Genomic DNA, 21106 nt, shown 5'->3' with positions numbered 1-21106 from the left:
ATACTCAAGTATAGGTCGAACGAGTGTTTTGTAAGCCACCTCCCTTGTTGATGGACTACATTTTCTAAGGACTCTCCCAATGAATCTCAACCTGGTACCCGCCTTACCAACAATTAATTTTATATGATCATTCCACTTCAAATCGTTCCGCACGCATACTCCCAGATATTTTACAGAAGTAACTGCTACCAGTGTTTGTTCCGCTATCATATAATCATACAATAAAGGATCCTTCTTTCTATGTATTCGCAATACATTACATTTGTCTATGTTAAGGGTCAGTTGCCACTCCCTGCACCAAGTGCCTATCCGCTGCAGATCTTCCTGCATTTCGCTACAATTTTCTAATGCTGCAACTTCTCTGTATACTACAGCATCATCCGCGAAAAGCCGCATGGAACTTCCGACACTATCTACTAGGTCATTTATATATATTGTGAAAAGCAATGGTCCCATAACACTCCCCTGTGGCACGCCAGAGGTTACTTTAACGTCTGTAGATGTCTCTCCATTGAGAACAACATGCTGTGTTCTGTTTGCTAAAAACTCTTCAATCCAGCCACACAGCTGGTCTGATATTCCGTAGGCTCTTACTTTGTTTATCAGACGACAGTGCGGAACTGTATCGAACGCCTTCCGGAAGTCAAGGAAAATGGCATCTACCTGGGAGCCTGTATCTAATATTTTCTGGGTTTCATGAACAAATAATGCGAGTTGGGTTTCACACGATCGCTGTTTCCGGAATCCATGTTGATTCCTACATAGTAGATTCTGAGTTTCCAAAAACGACATGATACTCGAGCAAAAGACATGTTCTAAAATTCTACAACAGATCGACGTCAGAGAGATAGGTCTATAGTTTTGCGCATCTGCTCGACGACCCTTCTTGAAGACTGGGACTACCTGTGCTCTTTTCCAATCATTTGGAACCTTCTGTTCCTCTAGAGACTTGCGGTACACGGCTGTTAGAAGGGGGGCAAGTTCTTTCGCGTACTCTGTGTAGAATCGAATTGGTATCCCGTCAGGTCCAGTGGACTTTCCTCTGTTGAGTGATTCCAGTTGCTTTTCTATTCCTTGGACACTTATTTCAATGTCAGCCATTTTTTCGTTGGTGCGAGGATTTAGAGAAGGAACTGCAGTGCGGTCTTCCTCTGTGAAACAGCTCTGGAAAAAGGTGTTTAGTATTTCAGCTTTACGCTTGTCATCCTCTGTTTCAATGCCATCATCATCCCAGAGTGTCTGGACATGATGTTTCGAGCCACTTACTGATTTAACGTAAGACCAGAACTTCCTAGGATTTTCTGTCAAGTCGGTACCTAGTATTTTACTTTCGAATTCACTGAACGCTTCACGCATAGCCCTCCTTACGCTAACTTTGACATCGTTTAGCTTCTGTTTGTCTGAGAGGTTTTGGCTGCGTTTAAACTTGGAGTGAAGCTCTCTTTGCTTTCGCAGTAGTTTCCTAACTTTGTTGTTGTACCACGGTGGGTTTTTCCCGTCCCTCACAGTTTTGCTCGGCACGTACCTGTCTAAAACGCATTTAACGGTTGCCTTGAACTTTTTCCATAAACACTCAACATTGTCAGTGTCGGAACAGAAATTTTCGTTTTGATCTGTTAGGTAGTCTGAAATCTGCCTTCTATTACTCTTGCTAAACAGATAAACCTTCCTCCCTTTTTTTATATTCCTATTAACTTCCATATTCAGGGATGCTGCAACGGCCTTATGATCACTGATTCCCTGTTCTGCACTTACAGAGTCGAAAAGTTCGGGTCTGTTTGTTATCAGTAGGTCCAAGATGTTATCTCCACGAGTCGGTTCTCTGTTTAATTGCTCGAGGTAATTTTCGGATAGTGCACTCAGTATAATGTCACTCGATGCTCTGTCCCTACCACCCGTCCTAAACATCTGAGTGTCCCAGTCTATATCTGGTAAATTGAAATCTCCACCTAAGACCATAACATGCTGAGAAAATTTATGTGAAATGTATTCCAAATTTTCTCTCAGTTGTTCTGCCACTAATGCTGCTGAGTCGGGGGGTCGGTAAAAGGAGCCAATTATTAACCTTGCTCGGTTGTTGAGTGTAACCTCCACCCATAATAATTCACAGGAACTATCCACTTCTACTTCACTACAGGATAAACTACTACTAACAGCGACGAACACTCCGCCACCGGTTGCATGCAATCTATCCTTTCTAAACACCGTCTGTGCCTTTGTAAAAATTTCGGCAGAATTTATCTCTGGCTTCAGCCAGCTTTCTGTACCTATAACGATTTCAGCTTCGGTGCTTTCTATCAGCGCTTGAAGTTCCGGTACTTTACCAACGCAGCTTCGACAGTTTACAATTACAATACCGATTGCTGCTTGGTCCCCGCATGTCCTGACTTTGCCCCGCACCCGTTGAGGCTGTTGCCCTTTCTGCACTTGCCCGAGGCCATCTAACCTAAAAAACCGCCCAGCCCACGCCACACAACCCCTGCTACCCGTGTAGCCGCTTGTTGCGTGTAGTGGACTCCTGACCTATCCAGCGGAACCCGAAACCCCACCACCCTATGGCGCAAGTCGAGGAATCTGCAGCCCACATGGTCGCAGAACCGTCTCAACCTCTGATTCAGACCCTCCACTCGGCTCTGTACCAAAGGTCCGCAGTCAGTCCTGTCGACGATGCTGCAGATGGTGAGCTCTGCATTCATCCCGCTAGCGAGACTGGCAGTCTTCACCAAATCAGATAGCCGCCGGAAGCCAGAGAGGATTTCCTCCGATCCATAGCGACACACATCATTGGTGCCGACATGAGCGACCACCTGCAGATGGGTGCACCCTGTACCCTTCATGGCATCCGGAAGGACCCTTTCCACATCTGGAATGACTCCCCCCGGTATGCACACGGAGTGCACTTTGGTTTTCTTCCCCTCCCTTGCTGCCATATCCCTAAGGGGCCCCATTACGCGCCTGACGTTGGAGCTCCCAACTACCAGTAAGCCCACCCTCTGCGACTGCCCGGATCTTGCAGACTGAGGGGCAACCTCTGGAACAGGACAAGCAGCCATGTCAGGCTGAAGATCAGTATCAGCCTGAGACAGAGCCTGAAACCGGTTCGTCAGACAAACTGGAGAGGCCTTCCGTTCAGCCCTCCGGAATGTCTTTCGCCCCCTGCCACACCTTGAGACGACCTCCCACTCTACCACAGGTGAGGGATCAGCCTCAATGCGGGCAGTATCCCGGGCAACCACAGTCGTAGTCCGATCGGGGGATGCGTGGGACGAGCTGGCCGTCCCCGACAAACCCCCATCCGGACCCCCACAGTGATGCCCATTGGCAACAGCCTCAAGCTGTGTGACCGAAGCCAACACTGCCTGAAGCTGGGAGCGAAGGGATGCCAACTCAGCCTGCATCCGAACACAGCAGTTGCAGTCCCTATCCATGCTAAAAACTGTGCAAAGAACGTCTGAACTAATCTACAGAGAGCGCAAACAAAACGACACAAAATTGAAGCGGTTATTAAAATACAAGATTGCCTAGTAAATGCAGTAATGCTGCCACTTGTGCACTGCTGACACACTGCTCGGCGGCGGAAGGAGACTACGCGATTTAACACTATTCGAGTACTAAAACGTGATGCTACAACTCTCAAATACTATAATACGCCCGAAATTTATGAATTAAACAATGCAAGTACCAAAAACACGCAAAGAAATTAAGAATTAAACTATGTAACAAATGAGTGAGCTAGGAGTATACGACTTGCTGCTGCAGCTGCTTATCCAACGGCGGCAGGGAGCACACTGACTGTGACCAACCGACACTGGCCGTTCAAAACAAAAACAGTTGACAGACGACTACGCGAATTTACACTATTCAGGTACTAAAACGCGATGCTACAACTCTCAAATACTATAATACGCCCGAAATTTATGAATTAAACAATGCAAGTACCAAAAACACGCAAAGAAATTAAGAATTAAACTATGTAACAAATGAGTGAGCTAGGAGTATACGACTTGCTGCTGCAGCTGCTTATCCAACGGCGGCAGGGAGCACACTGACTGTCTAGCTCTGCTTTTACCCGAGGGCAGAGAGCCAAGGGGATCTGCCTCGTGCGTAGAAAACGCGGGCGAGCCGATGCCTTCAACGGTAAGTGAGCTTCAAATTCTGAAACACGCCCCAGGCCCTCCTCAAAGATATCCTTAAAGTCAGAGGTCAAAGATTCCAATGATTGATAGGGATCGTCTTTGGAGACCAACTGTATGGTGTCTGCGATAGAAAAACCGAAAGCTTGAAAGGCATCCAATCCAAAAAGGTTAGCGGAGCTCGCATCACTGACAACAATAAAAGTAAGAGGCCAAGTGACTGATTTGTAAGTAGCGTCGGTAGTGAATTGACCCAGTAGGGGAATGAACTGTTTACCATAACTGCGGAGACGCCGGTAAACTGGCGCCAACGGGGGTGACCCAAGGTCGGAAAAAGTTTGTGCATTCAACAAGGAAACTGCCGCGCCCGTATCTGCTTGCAGTTGTAATCGGCGCGACCGAACCGACACCTCAATAAAGAGTTTGAGTGCCGATGCCGATGCCCCGATAAAACTTCCTGAATGTCAACGTCCATGTCCTCTGTACCTGCTTCCTTCGATTCTTTTGAGGCTGAGCGGCAAACTTTAGCTATGCATCCTTTTTTATTACATTTGTGACAAACGGCCCAACGCTGGGGGCACTCTGACCGATCATGATATATATAGCACGGCGCACAGGACGGTAACAGGGGCTGGTGGCTGGAACCCTGTTTACGCACCGTGCGGGAGCGGCTGTAACGACCGGATTATACCGCTCGCACGTCGTCCACCCCGGATGCAGTGGATGCGGCCGCGCCACCCTGAACCGCGCGACGTCGCACCATGCTTCCAACTGTTGACCTGCGATGTGAGATACTTCATACGATTGAGCAATGGACAGTACTTCCTCAAGGGAAGGGTCTTCCAACTGCAGGGCCCATTGCCGGACCTCCCCATCAGGGGCCGAACGAACAATGACGTCTCATACCATAATGTGGGCATACGACTCTCGCAACTACTGCGTGACAAAATGACACTTGCAACTAAGATCGTGCTCAACCAAAATCCGCACTAAATCCTCCATGCCGTGGATAAGCTGCCAAACTGGAACGACAACACAACACACGAAAGAACGACCCAACTCGTCGCAAATTGTGTATTAACACGATTCACGTTGTCCGTTGCACTTCACATAGTGTAGACCGGGAACTGTCTGCTAGGTATGCCTGATGTAAAACTGACTGGGCACGGCCCGTGCTGCCTGAGTAGTTCGTGCTGCCTGAGTAGTTGTTGTTCAGAATTCTCGCGTGCCCTCTGGTGGACGGGGCTTTACTTGCGTGACGCGCCGTGCCGACGTGCGCCCCCCGCGATCTTTCTGGTGGCTACTGCAGTAACATTTATTATAGACTTTAGTTAAGTGATTTTAATTATGACATTGTAATTAATTTTTGTTTATGAACAATTCTAATACATTACTGTTTACTTTAATTGTGGGTTATCTGCGGAATTCAATTATCCATGGTTTTCAAGTCCGATAAGCAAGAGTACACTGTATTTTTATTGGTTGATTGATTCTAATTATAAATCACTGAAATTGCACACATAGGAAACCTTTGTTAATTTTCTTACATGTATAATTTTACTTTTCTGTACATTTAAAGCAAGTTGCCAATCTTTGCACTACTTTGAAATCCTAATCAATATCTGAGTGAATATTTTTGCAGCTTTTTTCAGACAGTACTTCATGTTAGGCAACTCCATAAGTTGCAAAAAAATCTTAGGTTGCTATTAATATTGTCTATGGATCATTAGTATATAACAAACAATAAGGGTCCCACAAATTCTCAACGTAATTACATTTTGTTGACACCTCATATTTTATTTAATGAATGATGGTGTGGTATACAGTCAATTAATTTTTGGCAGTCAAGAAATATTGCATCTGCCTATCCAAGGCTTTCAGGATGTCAAGTGACAAAACCATAAGTTGGTTTCCACATGACTGATGTTTTCAGAATTCATGATGGTTGGTGTGGAAGAAATTATTCTATTCAAGATACCTCATTATGTTCAAGCTCAAAATATGTTCTAGGATTCTACAACAAACATACGTCAAAGACATTGAACGGTAGTTCTCGGTATCGGCCACAAAATGAGGAAATCCACTGATATAACTGAGCTTGTCAAAGGACGAAGGGGTAAGGTCCTGGCCCTTGAATGAGAATTTCAGAAGCTGTGAAGCTGATTGAAGCTGATTAGTTTTTCATGTGCCACTGTTGAGACAATTTACAGTAAGCGGCTGAAGGACAGCAAAACCACGACTAGTTGACTAGATGTTGGACGTCTGTGGCCCATCATGGAACATGGGAGGTCAAGAGGTTTGCCCCTCTGTAAAGCAGGATAAGGAATGATCTGTGGGAGATCTGATTACGGATTACACTGCTGGTGCAAGCACAAGTGTTCCAGAACACTGTTCAGCGTATGCTATCGATCACGGTGCTTTGCAGCAGACAATCACTATGTGCTCTCATGTTGACCCATAGACACAGTAAATTATGATTGCAGTGGGCACGGGATTATCCAAGGCTGCACTGTGGGTCAATGGAAACCCGTCTCCTGGTCAGATAATTGAGGAGAAGTATTATGTGACGGGGGATATTCATGCAGGCTTCCATTGAATCTGCGGTACTAATGGAAGACACCGTGACAGTGTGGATTAAGTGAACTTTATTACTGATACCTACATCCATTCATGATCGATGTCTTCCCTGATGACAAAGGCATCTTCCAGCATGATAATGTCTATGCCTCAAGACTAGACTCATGCTATAATGGTTACAGAAATGAGATTGTGGGCTCATATTGATGCCTTGGCCACCAACCTTATCTGAACCCAATGGATAGGAACGCTATTGGGCATCAGCTCCATCCCCCTACACACACACAGAGAGAGAGAGAGAGACAGAGAGAGAGAGAGAGAGAGAAATGGGCAATAAGTCTCTCTCAGGGACTGAGAAAGCAGTAAAAAGACAGAATGGAAAATTACATAGAAAGAAAGACCAATACAGCTCAAAAAGTCAAACAATGAATAATTTTTTATTTGGCCATAGTTTGTAAGTACTAGCAATTAATAACAGCATAACAGCAATTATTATTGTTTTGATAACTGCAGTACACGTAATATTTGATGTACATTTCAGTGACAAAAACATGGGTACAAGAAAATATCTCACCTCTGGTCCCACAACCTCTCTGAAATGCAAGCTGGGTTCATACTGGCAGTAGAGTTCCAGAAGCATTCTCTCAGCTAGTTTCTGCTCAGATTTCGACAGTTCTCTCCCTCTAGGGTCCAATGAATTCTTCATGTTGCTCAGGTAGTCCCTCAGCTCGGTACACAAAAGACATTGCCATGTTTCACTTTCCCTGTGGACGAAAGATAAATATATCTTATTTTGATTATTTAATGTACACACAATTTTTCATTGTTTGACTACTACAGCAAAAATTTAAAAAATAATTGAAAGAACACGTCAAATGTATTGTGAAATGATTTTTCTAAAAGTAAGAACCAAAGTAGATCAGAGAAACATTTGATGTGTTTTTGAATGACAGTCGAAGTAATGTACAGCAGCTGAGACGTTCTTACATTAATGATGTAAGGAGACCACTGAGTGAAATTCCACAACACAAATATCTTCTAGTACTCTATAAAATTATCAGATTTTATGTTAAATGTGTTTCAAATGTTTCCCTTATCTACCATGATTCATACTTTCAGACAAATTACTTCGCAAAAATTGGATCTCTTTTTTCCTCCCCAAAAGCTTTTTATTGTCAAACTTTGTTAGGATAGCATGAAATTAACAGAAATACCCATCTGCATGAGGAATTTGACAGAGCACTGAAAGACATAAGTCAGAACAAGAACCTCGGGAGTAGACAACATTCCATTAGACCTACTGATAACCTTGCGAGATCCAGCCATGACAAAACTCTACCATCTGGTGAGCAAGATGTATGAGACAGGTGAAATACTCTCAGACTTCAAGAAGAATATAATAATTCCAATCCCAAAGGAAGCAGTGCTGACAGGTGTGAAAATTAGCAAACTATCAGTTTAATAAGTCACAGCTGCAAAATACCAACACGAATTCTTTACAGACAAAAAGCAAAACTGGTAGAAGCCGACCTTGGGGAAGACCAGTTTGGATTCCAAAGAAATGTTGGAACATGTGAGGCAATACTGACCCTACAACTAATCTTAGAAGATAGATTAAGGAAAGGTAAACATACGTTTCTAGCATCTGTAGACTTAAAGAAAGCATTTGACAATGTTGACTGGAATACTCTCTTTCAAATTATGAAGATGGCAGGGGTCTAATACAGGGAGCGAAAGGCTATTTACAATTTGTGCAGAAACCAGATGGCAGCTATGAAAGTCAAGGGGCTTGAAAGGGAAGCAGTGGTTTGGAAGGGAGCGAGACGGGGTTGTAGCCTATCCCCGATGTTATTCAATCTATATATTGAGCAAGCAGTAAAGCAAACAAAAGAAAATTTGGAGTTGGAATTAAAATCCACGGAGAAGAAATAAAAACTTTGAAGTTTGCCAATGACATTGTAATTCTGTCAGAGACAGCAAAGGACCTGGAAGTACAGCTTAACGGAATGGACAGTGTCTTGAAAGGAGGATATAAGATGAACATCAACAAAAGCAAAGCAAGGATAGTGGAATGCTGTCAAATTAAATCAGGTGATGCTGAGAGAATTAGGTTACGAAATGACACTTAAGATAGTAGATGAGGGTTTTTTTTATTAAAAGAAAAAATAAGAAAAAAAAAAAAAAGAGAGAGAGAGATGCTGGCAGTGTGGCCTCAGCTAGAGATGGTGGTCTTGTGTGTGAGTTGCGGTTGCATGATTTGGGTGTGTGTGTGTGTGTGTGTGTGTGTGTGTGTGTGTGTGTGTGTGTGTGTGTGTGTGTAGTCTATTCCTGATGAAGGCCTTGTTGGTCAAAAGCAACTTTCTGACAGTCTTTTTGTTGTGGCTACCTGTGACTCAGCATCTCCGCTATATGGTGAGTAGCAACTATTCTTTTCATAATATTGTTACATTCCATCCTGGATTTTCCATTGTTTGATTTCCTTGTTAGATATAGAATAACATTTACAGCATGTGTTTTCTCAAATAGACTTGAAAATTGTGGGAAAGAGTTTAGACACTCTAGAAATAACAGTTGATGAGCAGCAGGAGCAGATGGGACACTCCAGATACTTACCACATTTTTCTGTTACGACTAGGGACTGGCAAAATTCGTATTTTGCAATAAATGTGAAATAGATGTGAATTATGCCTCAAAATGTGAAAGCACTAAATTATTTAATAGACAGTATTTTTTACCAAATTGTATCCATATGAAGTATTTTATCAGAGATAGTTTGAAATAGCTTTATTTTTTGCATATAAATATCGAAAATATAACCAATTTTCAGTTACTGGTATTTCTAATCATCTGGCGAACCCAATTTGGAAAAATAATGCGCGTAAGAACTTGTTTTCAAAATAAAAAGTGTACAAACGCAACGATGAATCAATGCACACAATGATCTGGTGCCATTCCAATTGTGGACAGTTGAATGGTCTATTGAAGATAATGCCACATAATGTGATGTAGCAGTACTCAGTTGTGGCACCTAGCATTTTAAAACAAAGAAACCGTACGTTTGTTTGATAGCCAAAGCTCAAAAGATGATACGTTGTGGAAACTTTTACTGCAGCAAATTAGGTGGCTGATGTTTTGAACTGTGGTTGCATCAAATGCCGCTAGACGTTGGGTCTGAACTACATAGTTAGTAATACGCTGCTAACCTCAACAAACAATTGCCCACTGCTGTCTCCGAATGTCTTGTGTCGTGCACTGCTTGTGGTTTTCTTTTCTTATTTTGAAAAATTGTGAAGTGACTAATCCTGGTCTATCACACATTTTGATTACCACCCTCACAACACTAGAAGAGATTGGTGATATCTGTAACAATGTGTCAGTCCTGCTAAAGGGAAGCGGGGCTTGTTTCCCTGTACCTCTCCCCACTCGTCTGATGGTCAAAATTCTGGTTTGTTTACACTTGTGGCTATCTGCCGCTATAGCCAATAATGCCTGCACTCTGTGCTACAGCAACTGGAAAACGAAATCTGTAAATTGTTTTGACTGTGGCAAAATCCTTTACCTAACATAAGAATAGAATTACTGTATGTTCGGTTCTACTTAGATGCAAAATACTTTGTCATTTCAATTTGTAGCATTGTCAAGCATGCGTTGCACAGCTATGAATGCCCACAGAAGGTCTAAATTAATAGTCTGCAGATTTTGTAATGATTGAACTGGGCAGGAAAAGGCAAGTAATGTCTAGAAACTCCCTAAGATGGCAACACATTCAGATCACTGGTGGGAAAATGCCGCTGCTCTTCAACAGAACAATCATTCTTGAAAGCTTGAGTACAGCAAAACCCAGAAAATAAAGGCCACCTCGGAACAAAATGTTTTGTGCAGAAGCAAACAATCCATTCAAAAAGTTCCCAGTCTGCACTTTTTTTAAAAGTCAATTTCAAAGAACTAACGCTTTGTTCATCTTCACTAATGTAGCGTGATAACCTTTTATATTAGTGCATTAAAACAAAAAAGATGAAGGATGAAGTAGTATGTGTAAGGAGTTCTAAAGACCAAGATGAGTCAGTATCCTTTAGGAACAGATATTAAACTGAAGGAGGACAAATGTTGTAACCATGGTAGACTAATGTTTGAACTATGTGAAACTTAGATGGGAAAAAAGGAATATGTATTGGTGGAAAGAGAATACAATGTGTAAGAGTTGCTGATAACATGGTATTGGTGGCAGAAAGTGAGTGTACAGTGAATAACATTATGAAAGATCTGAATGAAGCTTGTGTGGAATATGGCATCCAAATAAACACAGCAAAAACAAAGAGTATGGTCATCAATACAAGACACAGACTGTCCAATATTAAAATAGGACAATCTACCATTAGCCAAGTAAGTGAATTTAAATATCTTAGAAGCACAATAACTGAAGACTTGAGATGTCACCAGGAGGTGAAAACTCGAATTGCCATAGCGAAGGAGGCATTCAACAGAAAGAAGGCTTGGTAAATGTTTTGTCTGGAGTGTCGCACTATATGGGTAAGAAACATGGACACTGAGATGAGAGGATGAAAAAAGGTTAGAAGCATTTGAGATGTGGATGTGGAGGAGAATGGAGAGTATAAGCTGGATGGAAAGAGTGAGTAATGAAAGAGTACTGGAAAAGGTTGGTGAGAGAAGATGTCTGCTGAAGGTTGTAAGAGAAAGGAAAAAGAACTGGTTGGGTCATTCACTGAGAAGGGAGTGCTTGCTAACAGATGCTTTGGAAGGATTTGTTTGTGGGAGAAGACTGAAAGGAAGAAGGAGATACAAGATGATAGACGACATACAGGGAAGACGAAATTATTCAGACCTGAAGAGGATGGCAGAAGACCGGACAGCGTGGAGAATTACCATGTGAAAACCTGCCTTTTGGCAGAACACTGATGATGATGATGATGTGAAGTTCATGTGTCCTATTTCAAAACAATTATTGTAATCATGATAGAAAATCATGGTGTGGGTTCCTGTAGTCATGTCCTAGTTCATGAACCACGGGCAACGTATGAGTGGCCAAGTAAGTGGTCCCGACAGTCGGGATACCAATTACTTTGAAATAAGGCTGGGCATCTCGGACATATTCTGAGTCGTGGTCACCTTTGTGCTCATACGGCAAAGACTACCAAATCCACCGGTTAGTCCCTCAGCCATTAGGGGTAAAACCCAATGGGATTCGGGGCAAGTAAGGCTAGCAACCTGCTTCCCTGGTACTTTAAATATGATGCTGGCAACAATCAGAGCAAAATGCCTCGGACCTTTGGAGGTGACGGAGTCCCACCTCTAACTGACAAACCAGGGACTCCTAAGATACGACTTGGCAAACAAATGGTAATGAGATGGGGAGCTATTAATATCAATGGGGGCTACTCTGGGAAGAAGGTAGAGCTGGCAGAGGCTGCAAGTAAGATGGGGCTGGACATTTTAGCTGTTAGTGACATTCGGGTAAGGGGTGAGAAAGAAGAGGAAGTGGGAGAATACAAGGTCTATCTGTCAGGAGTCAAAGCAGGAATATCACAATGGGGTGTAGGGCTCTACATCAGGAAAGAAATGGAACCCAGCGTAGTTGCAATAAGATATGTAAACGAACGACTGATGTGGATAGATTTGACAGTGTCTAGCAAGAAAATTAGGATTGTGTCAGTATATTCGCATTGTGAAGGGACAGATCAAGATAAGAGGGATAGTTTTTATGAGGCACTCAGTGATGTAGTTGTTAGAGTAAAGGACAAGGACAGTGTTCTGCTCATGGGTGATTTTAACGCCAGGATTGGAAATCGAACAGAAGGGTATGGAAAGGTTATGGGTAAATTTGGAGAGGATATGGAGGCCAACAGGAACGGGAAACAACTCTTGGATTTCTGTGCCAGTATGGGCTTACTAATCACAAACTCCTTTTTTAAACATAAGAACATTCACCGGTATACTTGGGAAGGCAGGGGAACCAGATCTGTCATTGACTATATAATAACAGATCAGGAATTCAGGAAGGCTGTGAGGGACACGCGTGTATTCAGGGGATTCTTTGATGACACTGATCATTATTTAATCTGCAGTGAAATTGGGATTGTGAGGCCGAAAGTGCAGGAGGTCAGGTCCATATGTAGGAGGATAAGAGTGGAGAAACTTCAGGATAAGGAAATCAGGCACAAGTACATAACAGCGATCTCAGAAAGGTACCAGTTAGTTGAATGTAGCCAATTACAGTCATTGGAAAAGGAATGGACAAGGTACAGGGACACAGTACTAGAAGTGGCTAAAGAATGTCTTGGAACAGTAGTGTGTAAAAGTAGGAAGAAGCAAACAGCTTGGTGGAATGATACAGTCAAGGCAGCCTGTAAAAGGAAAAAGAAGGCGTATCAAAAATGGCTACATACCAGAACCCAGGTAGATAGAGAAAGTTATGTTGAAGAAAAAAACAAAGCCAAACAGATAATTGCAGCATCCAAGAAGAAATCGTGGGAAGATTTTCGAAACAGGTTGGAGACTATGGGTCAAGCTGCTGGAAAACCATTCTGGAGTGTAATTAGCAGTCTTCGAAAGGGAGGTAAGAAGGAAATGACAAGTATTTTGGACAGGTGAGGAAAACTGCTGGTGAATCCTGTGGATGCCTTGGGAAGATGGAGGGAATATTTTGAAGAGTTGCTCAATGTAGGTGAAAATGCGATCAGTAATGTTTCAGATTTCGAGGTAGAATGGGATAGGAATGATGATGGAAATAGGATCACATTTGAGGAAGTGGAAAAAATGGTCATTAGATTGCAGTGCAATAAAGCGGCTGGGGTGGATGAAATTAAGTCGGAACTCATCAAATACAGTGGAATGTCAGGTCTTAAATGGCTACACAGGATAATTGAAATGGCCTGGGAGTCGGGACAGGTTCCATCAGACTGGACAAAAGCAGTAATCACACCAATCTTTAAACATGGAAACAGAAAAGATTGTAACAACTACAGAGGTATCTCTTTAATCAACGTTGTGGGTAAAATCTTCTCAGGTATTGTTGAAAGGAAAGTGCGATTATTAGTTGAGGACCAATTGGATGAAAATCAGTGTGGGTTTAGGCCTCTTAGAGGTTGTCACGACCAGATCTTTAGCTTACGGCAAATAATGGAGAAGTGTTATGAGTGGAACAGGGAATTGTATCTATGCTTTATAGATCTAGAAAAGGCATATGACCGGGTTCCTAGGAGGAAGTTATTGTCTATTCTACAAGATTATGGAATACGAGGCAAACTTTTGCAAGCAATTAAATGTCTTTACATGGATAGTCAGGCAGCAGTTAGAGTTGACGGTAAATTGAGTTCATGGTTCAGAGTAGTTTCAGGGGTAAGACAAGGCTGCAACCTGTCTCCACTGTTGTTCATATTATTCATGGATCATATGTTGAAAACAATAGACTGGCTGGGTGAGATTAAGATATGTGAACACAAAATAAGCAGTCTTGCATATGCGGATGACTTAGTTGTGATGGCAGTTTCGATTGAAAGTTTGCAAAGTAATATTTCAGAGCTAGACCAGAAATGTAAGGACTATGGTATGAAGATTAGCATCTCCAAAACGAAAGTAATGTCAGTGGGAAAGAAATATAAACGGATTGAGTGCCAAATAGGAGGAACAAAGTTAGAACAAGTGGACGGTTTCAAGTACTTAGGATGCATATTCTCACAGGACGGCAACATAGTGAAAGAACTGGAAGCGAGGTGTAGCAAAGCTAATCTAGTGAGCGCTCAGCTACGATCTACTCTCTTCTGCAAGAAGGAAGTCAGTACCAAGACTAAGTTATCTGTGCACCGTTCAATCTTTCGACCAACTTTGTTGTATGGGAGCAAAAGCTGGGTGGATTCAGGTTACCTTATCAACAAGGTTGAGGTTACGGATATGAAAGTAGCTAGGATGATTGCAGGTACTAGTAGATGGGAACAATGGCAGGAGGGTGTCCACAATGAGGAAATCAAAGAAAAACTGGGAATGAACTCTATAGATGTAGCAGTCAGGGCGAACAGGCTTAGATGGTGGGGTCATGTTACACGCATGGGAGAAGCAAGGTTACCCAAGAGACTCATGGATTCAGCAGTAGAGGGTAGGAGGAGTCGGGGCAGACCGAGGAGAAGGTACCTGGATTCGGTTAAGAATGATTTTGAAGTAATAGGTTTAACATCAGAAGAGGCACCAATGTTAGCACTGAATAGGGGATCATGGAGGAACTGTATAAGGGGGGCTATGCTCCAGACTGAACGCTGAAAGGCATAATCAGTCTTAAATGATGATGATGATGATAGAAAATGTTTGTTGTAATTGTTGTTCTTCTGTGACTATGTTATGTATTTTATTTCAGGACAAGTATTGTAAAATCATTTTTGAATTCTGTAAAGCACAGTATTGTATCTCAGAACAATCATTGTAATCATACAATAATATTTGAGTGTCATTGTTATACTGTTGTAACTATAGAAAAAAAAATTATTAATAGTAATAATAATAATAATAACCTAAGAAACTGACACCACTCTGAAGGATAATGCCAATTTTTCCAAGGGGAGGGGCATCATGTCTGCAGCGAAAAATTCAAGTACTAGTAAAGAATTCAAGTACTAGTAAAAATATCAAAGTTAACTACGTAAAGACAGAGTCTGAGCATAGGAACAGAAGCAGACACAGATAGGACAAATGACCACATGCCTGAGGTTCTAGGCCATGGACCAGAGAAGACCTGTGCAATAAATAAGGAAGCAGATTTAAGGAAGCAAGAGCTAGGCAATAACACAAGGAGTTATGAGACAGATTCATGAAGGGAATCCATAGATGACAACGGACTAAAAACTTCAGTTAGCCTCTGAAAGATAATTGAAGAATAACACATAGCCAATAATGCTATGTGAAGCCTTTGACGCTATGTCAAGGACTGGTAGGGTCAAAGAGGAAGGCGAACAAAAAGAGAGGACCACAGCCGAGTCCAGAGCGAACTTAGAAACATGTAGGCAGAGTTGGCCAGGAGATGTACATACTGAGAGATATGTCAGTAGACAGTACAGGTTGGATGGAGAAGCAGTCATGGACTGAAGCAGACAGATTGTTCAGCTGAATTTGCTGCAAATAAGATAGCTACAAGGGCTCTGCTGGTCTTAGAATTTATATACAAGAGTTTAGTAAGTGGAAAGAATGGTGATAAAAGTCAATGTCATTGTGTAAGTACATGGCAGCCAACGTACAGCCACCTCAGCTATGGCAGTTAGCTTTGTAAATAATATTTGGAAATAAAATCTGATGTCACTCTCCTCCTCGCTATCCTCCAATCCTGTACATGCTGTTCTGAAATTCTGGTCAGACAATCACGTCCTCCTTCACTTTGATAAAATCGGCTGAATTCAGTTTATCATGAAGCCCTGTTGCTCTATCCCTTGCAAAATCCAAGATTGAGACTGAGACACGACAATGGTAAAAAGAACCACAAAAATGTTTTGTATTTAAAAATATTTGTTCTTTTTGTTTTTATATATAGCATCACAAAAAATAACTCTTACGCAGGAATTGCTTTGAGATGAGGAATGTGGCAGTTAACGTGGAAGACCTTTGGACATTTGTCACAGCATACTAGCTCACCACCATCCATACACACAGCACACCAATCTTCATTCGGATCATCCTTCTGTGGTTCTGCAAAGAAAAAAAAAATAGTATAACCAAATTGGAACTATGTCATGAAGTAATATCACATCTTGTCTCAAATAGGATGCAAACACATTAATAGTACAGTTCAACAGCTGTTATTGACTGCACCTCATTTCAAACTGTCCTCATCTACGTACTTCAAGAAGCTGCAGAAAATTACCATGGAGCTGCATTCTACGAGGGAGCATTCATGGACGTTCTTGATTCTTTCATATAAAAAATGTTGACTGTTTAAAGCTTTTCAGTACAATGTACACACCGAGCACTATTTTTTGTATCATAATTTCATCTCCACTAACATTTATAATTAATACACTGTCTTTCAACAGCCTGATTATAACCAATTTTTATGGTACCCATAAGACCTTGATGTGTGTGACTATTCATTACTGCCAAATCACCTTACACCAACACATTCAATGAGCTTGCTGAACACATTATAATCACTGCACTACTGATATGGGTTGTATCAAAAATGTGCCCTCACCTTCAACTGGGGGAAAAAGAAAGAAAGGAAAGAAAGAAAAAAAGAAAGAAAAAAAAAACACGTGTTGCACAAAGTACCATTCTTACTTGTACAACCCTACTTGGGCCACTCCATCTTTAACGGATTTCATACTGTATTTGACCCATACATTAGGGAAATTTTATCCTGAAGCTTTTAGCACACACAAAAACGGTGTTTCTAATATTTAAATCTGAAGAGTACATCTGCAGTTGATGTAGTATTTTTAGCTGCTATGAGATGTTTTCCAGAAACACCACAACAGAATACTGTTCCGTGCCTACACGACTCGTGATCTGAGTTTCTATATATTTTAGTGATATGCATAACTTGCTATTCACGTTTTCCTTGCAGCAAACATCACACACACAATTAGCTGCAGCAATGCCTGAGGCGTCAACTTATTATTCCTGTGTGCCTGCTTAATCACTGCAGTATTCATCAACTAGAAATATTTTGAAGTTTACAACACACCCCTAAGGCATCTGCAATCTGAACTCACTGAGTAGTCAAATAAAACTGTCGACAAGATGAACATATTTGTCCCATTTGAGAAATATAGAGGCATCCTACAACTAAGACGTGATTTATGTTGTTCCTAAATTATCTGATTTAGTCGAGGAGAATTTGATCCTGCTGAAAGTATGCACACACTGAGTTTATAGTCAATGAGCTCTGTGATGCAGTGCATTAACTGCTACAACTAAAATACTTTATCGCCAAGTGTGTTGTGGAGTGAAAACTGATGATTAAACAACAGAGAGTTGAAACTCACATGTGTTATTTGTAATGATGCCCTATTTAGCCAGTTTTCTATCAAGTAAAGCACCTGAGTGTAACACAGGCTGTCTCAAAACTATCACTGTGACTTGCATTCACAGTCATCCCATCAAAACATTTAATAACTGTAAACACTAACATCCTTATAAGACATATGTATTTTGCTCCCTAAGTTTTTAAGCTGTTTTTGGAGTAAACAACACATGCAAATCAAATCTACATCAGCTAATAGGGGAATTTTTAATTACAAGAGGAAACAGAAATATATGAATATTATAATGTCGTAATAGGTTACTTGAAAAATTGTTAATTAAACCAACAACTATGTTCTGAAGAACAATTAAAGCACCAATCAAAATGACTGTAATCAAAATATCTAAGTATAACATTATATTTAAAAAGAAAGATGATGAGACTTACCAAACAAGAGCGCTGGCAGGTCGATAGACACACAAACAAACACAAACATACACACAAAATCTAGCTTTCGCAACCAACGGTTGCCTCGTCAGGAAAGAGGGAAGGAGAAGGAAAGACAAAAGGATATGGGTTTTAAGGGAGAGGGTAAGGAGTCATTCCAATCCCGGGAGCGGAAAGACTTACCTTAGGGGGAAAAAAGGACAGGTATACACTCGCGCACACACACACATATCCATCCACACATACAAGACGTCTGCTTGTGTCTTGTATGTGTGGATGGATATGTGTGTGTGTGCGAGTGTATACCTGTCCTTTTTTCCCCCTAAGGTAAGTCTTTCCGCTCCCGGGATTGGAATGACTCCTTACCCTCTCCCTTAAAACCCATATCCTTTTGTCTTTCCTTCTCCTTCCCTCTTTCCTGACAAGGCAACCGTTGGTTGCGAAAGCTAGATTTTGTGTGTATGTTTGTGTTTGTTTGTGTGTCTATCGACCTGCCAGCGCTCTTGTTTGGTAAGTCTCATCATCTTTCTTTTTAAATATATTTTTCCCACGTGGAATGTTTCCCTCTATTATATTCATAAGTATAACATTAGTAAGATGATGAGACTTACCAAACAAAAGCGCTGGCAGGTCGATAGACACACAAACAAACACAAACACACACACAAAATTCTAGCTTTCGCAACCAACGGTTGCCTCGTCAGGAAAGAGGGAAGGAGAGGGAAAGACAAAAGGATTTGGGTTTTAAGGGAGAGGGTAAGGAGTCATTCCAATCCCGGGAGTGGAAAGACTTACCTTAGGGGGAAAAAAGGACGGGTATACACTCGCACACACACACATATCCATCCGCATATACACAGACACAAGCAGACATTTTCTGACATTGTCTGCTTGTGTCTGTGTATATGCGGATGGATATGTGTGTGTGTGTGCGCGAGTGTATACCTGTCCTTTTTTCCCCCTAAGGTAAGTCTTTCCGCTCCCGGGATTGGAATGACTCCTTACCCTCTCCCTTAAAACCCAAATCCTTTTGTCTTTCCCTCTCCTTCCCTCTTTCCTGACGAGGCAACCGTTGGTTGCGAAAGCTAGAATTTTGTGTGTATGTTTGTGTTTGTTTGTGTGTCTATCGACCTGCCAGCGCTTTTGTTTGGTAAGTCTCATCATCTTTCTTTTTAGATATATTTTTCCCACGTGGAATGTTTCCCTCTATTATATAAGTATAACATTAGAATAGACTAAAGAAAATAGATAAAACTAACTGATGAAATCCTCCCAATCACCACCTACACCACATACACCATCTATCCCACCAGAGGCAGGAGTATATGTGAAATCAATCATGTGATCCACAAGCTAAGCTAAACCACAGTGCTGCATTCTAATATTGGTATGACAATCAACAAGCTGTCTGTGGGCATGACCGACCACCGACAAACTGTGGAAAAGAAACAGCTGGCCACATAGTTGCTGAGCAATCTGCCCAATAAAATGTTCTTCTTTTTAAAGACTGCTTCACAGCCTGTGTCAGCTGGAATCTTCATATCAACACCAACTTTCCAGAATTGCACAGGTGGGAACTCTCCCTGCTGTATATCCTATGTTCCTGTAACCCAACTCACCTAAACCTTCATTAGTCATCGTCCTACATCCACCTATCTCCTTCCCTGTTCCCATTCCAGCATCACACAGCCCTCTATTCCACCAATGCACCAACAGTCTTTTTCCTTCTCTCCTTTTCCACTGCCACCCCCCTCCCCCTGTCTAATCTTGTGACTGCACCTAGCTGCCCCATCCTCTCTCCAACTTGTCCCTGAACACTCCCACAAGCAGTACTTTACCATCCCCCCACCTCTACCCAGCTAGCCCTCTCCCTCCCCACCCCAGGATCTTTCTAATGCCCACCATCCAGATTGCTTCCCCCAGCATGCATTACTGCTCGCAGTCTGGCCTCAGCAGATATAGACTGTGGTCATATGCGTGTGAGTTACACTTGTGTGTGTGTGTGTGTGTGTGTGTGTGTGTGTGTGTGAGTGTGTGTGTTTGTGTGTGTGTGTGTGTGTGTGTGTGTGTGTGTGTGTGTGTGTGTTGTCTAATTCCAATGCAGGCCTTTTTCGCCAAAAGCTTACTTGTTTGGCAGTCTTTCTGTTGAGTCTATCAGCGATTGAGCATCTCCGCTATATGGTGATTAGCAATTTATCCTTTTCATAATACTCTCATTATTCCATCACGAATTTTCCACTGTTTGATGAAATTTGTTGTGTTTGATAACTTATAGATATGTGAATAACATTAAAAAAGGAAGCTTGGTAATAAATGTGTAAATAATGTAATTTTCCCAAGTGTCAGAAGCACATTTCTTTTTTTTCTCTTTTAACTACAGTTGAACATATTGCTTAAAAAGATGCTATTAGCTATGAGAAACTTAGCCATGGCCTTGTTGAATGGGCAGTTTTAGATAGTGCACACTGTAATGCCCTAAAACTACATTAACTTATATTAATACAACTAATGACCCAGTCTGGCTGCGTAAAGGTAGCATTAAGTACAGGGTGGCACAGATAAAAGTACCCCATGTAAGCACAAAGGAAATACGGTGAAATTAAAGAAACCAAGAGCTGAACTGGACTAACCATTTATTTACAGTGAAAAATACATTTACTGAAGACACTGGAAGTGACCTCCTGCCACATCAATACATAGCTATGCACGTCTAAGCATCTACATATATACTCCGCTAGCCAACAAGCGGTGTGTGGCAGAGGGCACTATTTGTGCCAAAGTCACATCCCCCCCCCCCCCCCCCCCCCCCCCCCCCCCCCGTTCCACTCGCGGATTGCGCAAGGGAAAAATGACTGACTGAACATCTCAGTATGAGTTCTAAGCTCTAAGTTCCCTTATCAAGGCGCAATCTGAAAGTTGGTGGTAATAATATATGCTCTACATCCTCAGCAAAGATCTGATTTTGGAATTTAGTGAGCAGCCCCTTCTGTTT

The 21106-nt window shown here is 41.9% G+C and overlaps 1 protein-coding gene across 2 annotated transcripts in view; it reads right to left on the bottom strand.

Annotated features, from left to right (window-relative positions):
- The window catches only part of LOC126094518 (E3 ubiquitin-protein ligase TRIM33-like), a 135179-nt gene that overhangs the window by 50502 nt on the left and 63571 nt on the right, over window positions 1-21106 (bottom strand). For both annotated transcript variants that reach the window (XM_049908933.1, XM_049908934.1), the window contains exons 12-13: window positions 16262-16394; window positions 7285-7474 (exon numbers count right to left, since the gene is read on the bottom strand). In XM_049908933.1, the coding sequence (XP_049764890.1) occupies window positions 7285-7474; window positions 16262-16394 (323 nt within the window). The remainder of the gene's footprint in view (window positions 1-7284; window positions 7475-16261; window positions 16395-21106) is intronic.

The sequence above is a fragment of the Schistocerca cancellata genome, chromosome 8 (assembly GCF_023864275.1).
Source record: "Schistocerca cancellata isolate TAMUIC-IGC-003103 chromosome 8, iqSchCanc2.1, whole genome shotgun sequence".
NCBI lineage: Eukaryota > Metazoa > Arthropoda > Insecta > Orthoptera > Acrididae > Schistocerca > Schistocerca cancellata.
This window is presented reverse-complemented; position numbering and strand designations above follow the sequence as displayed.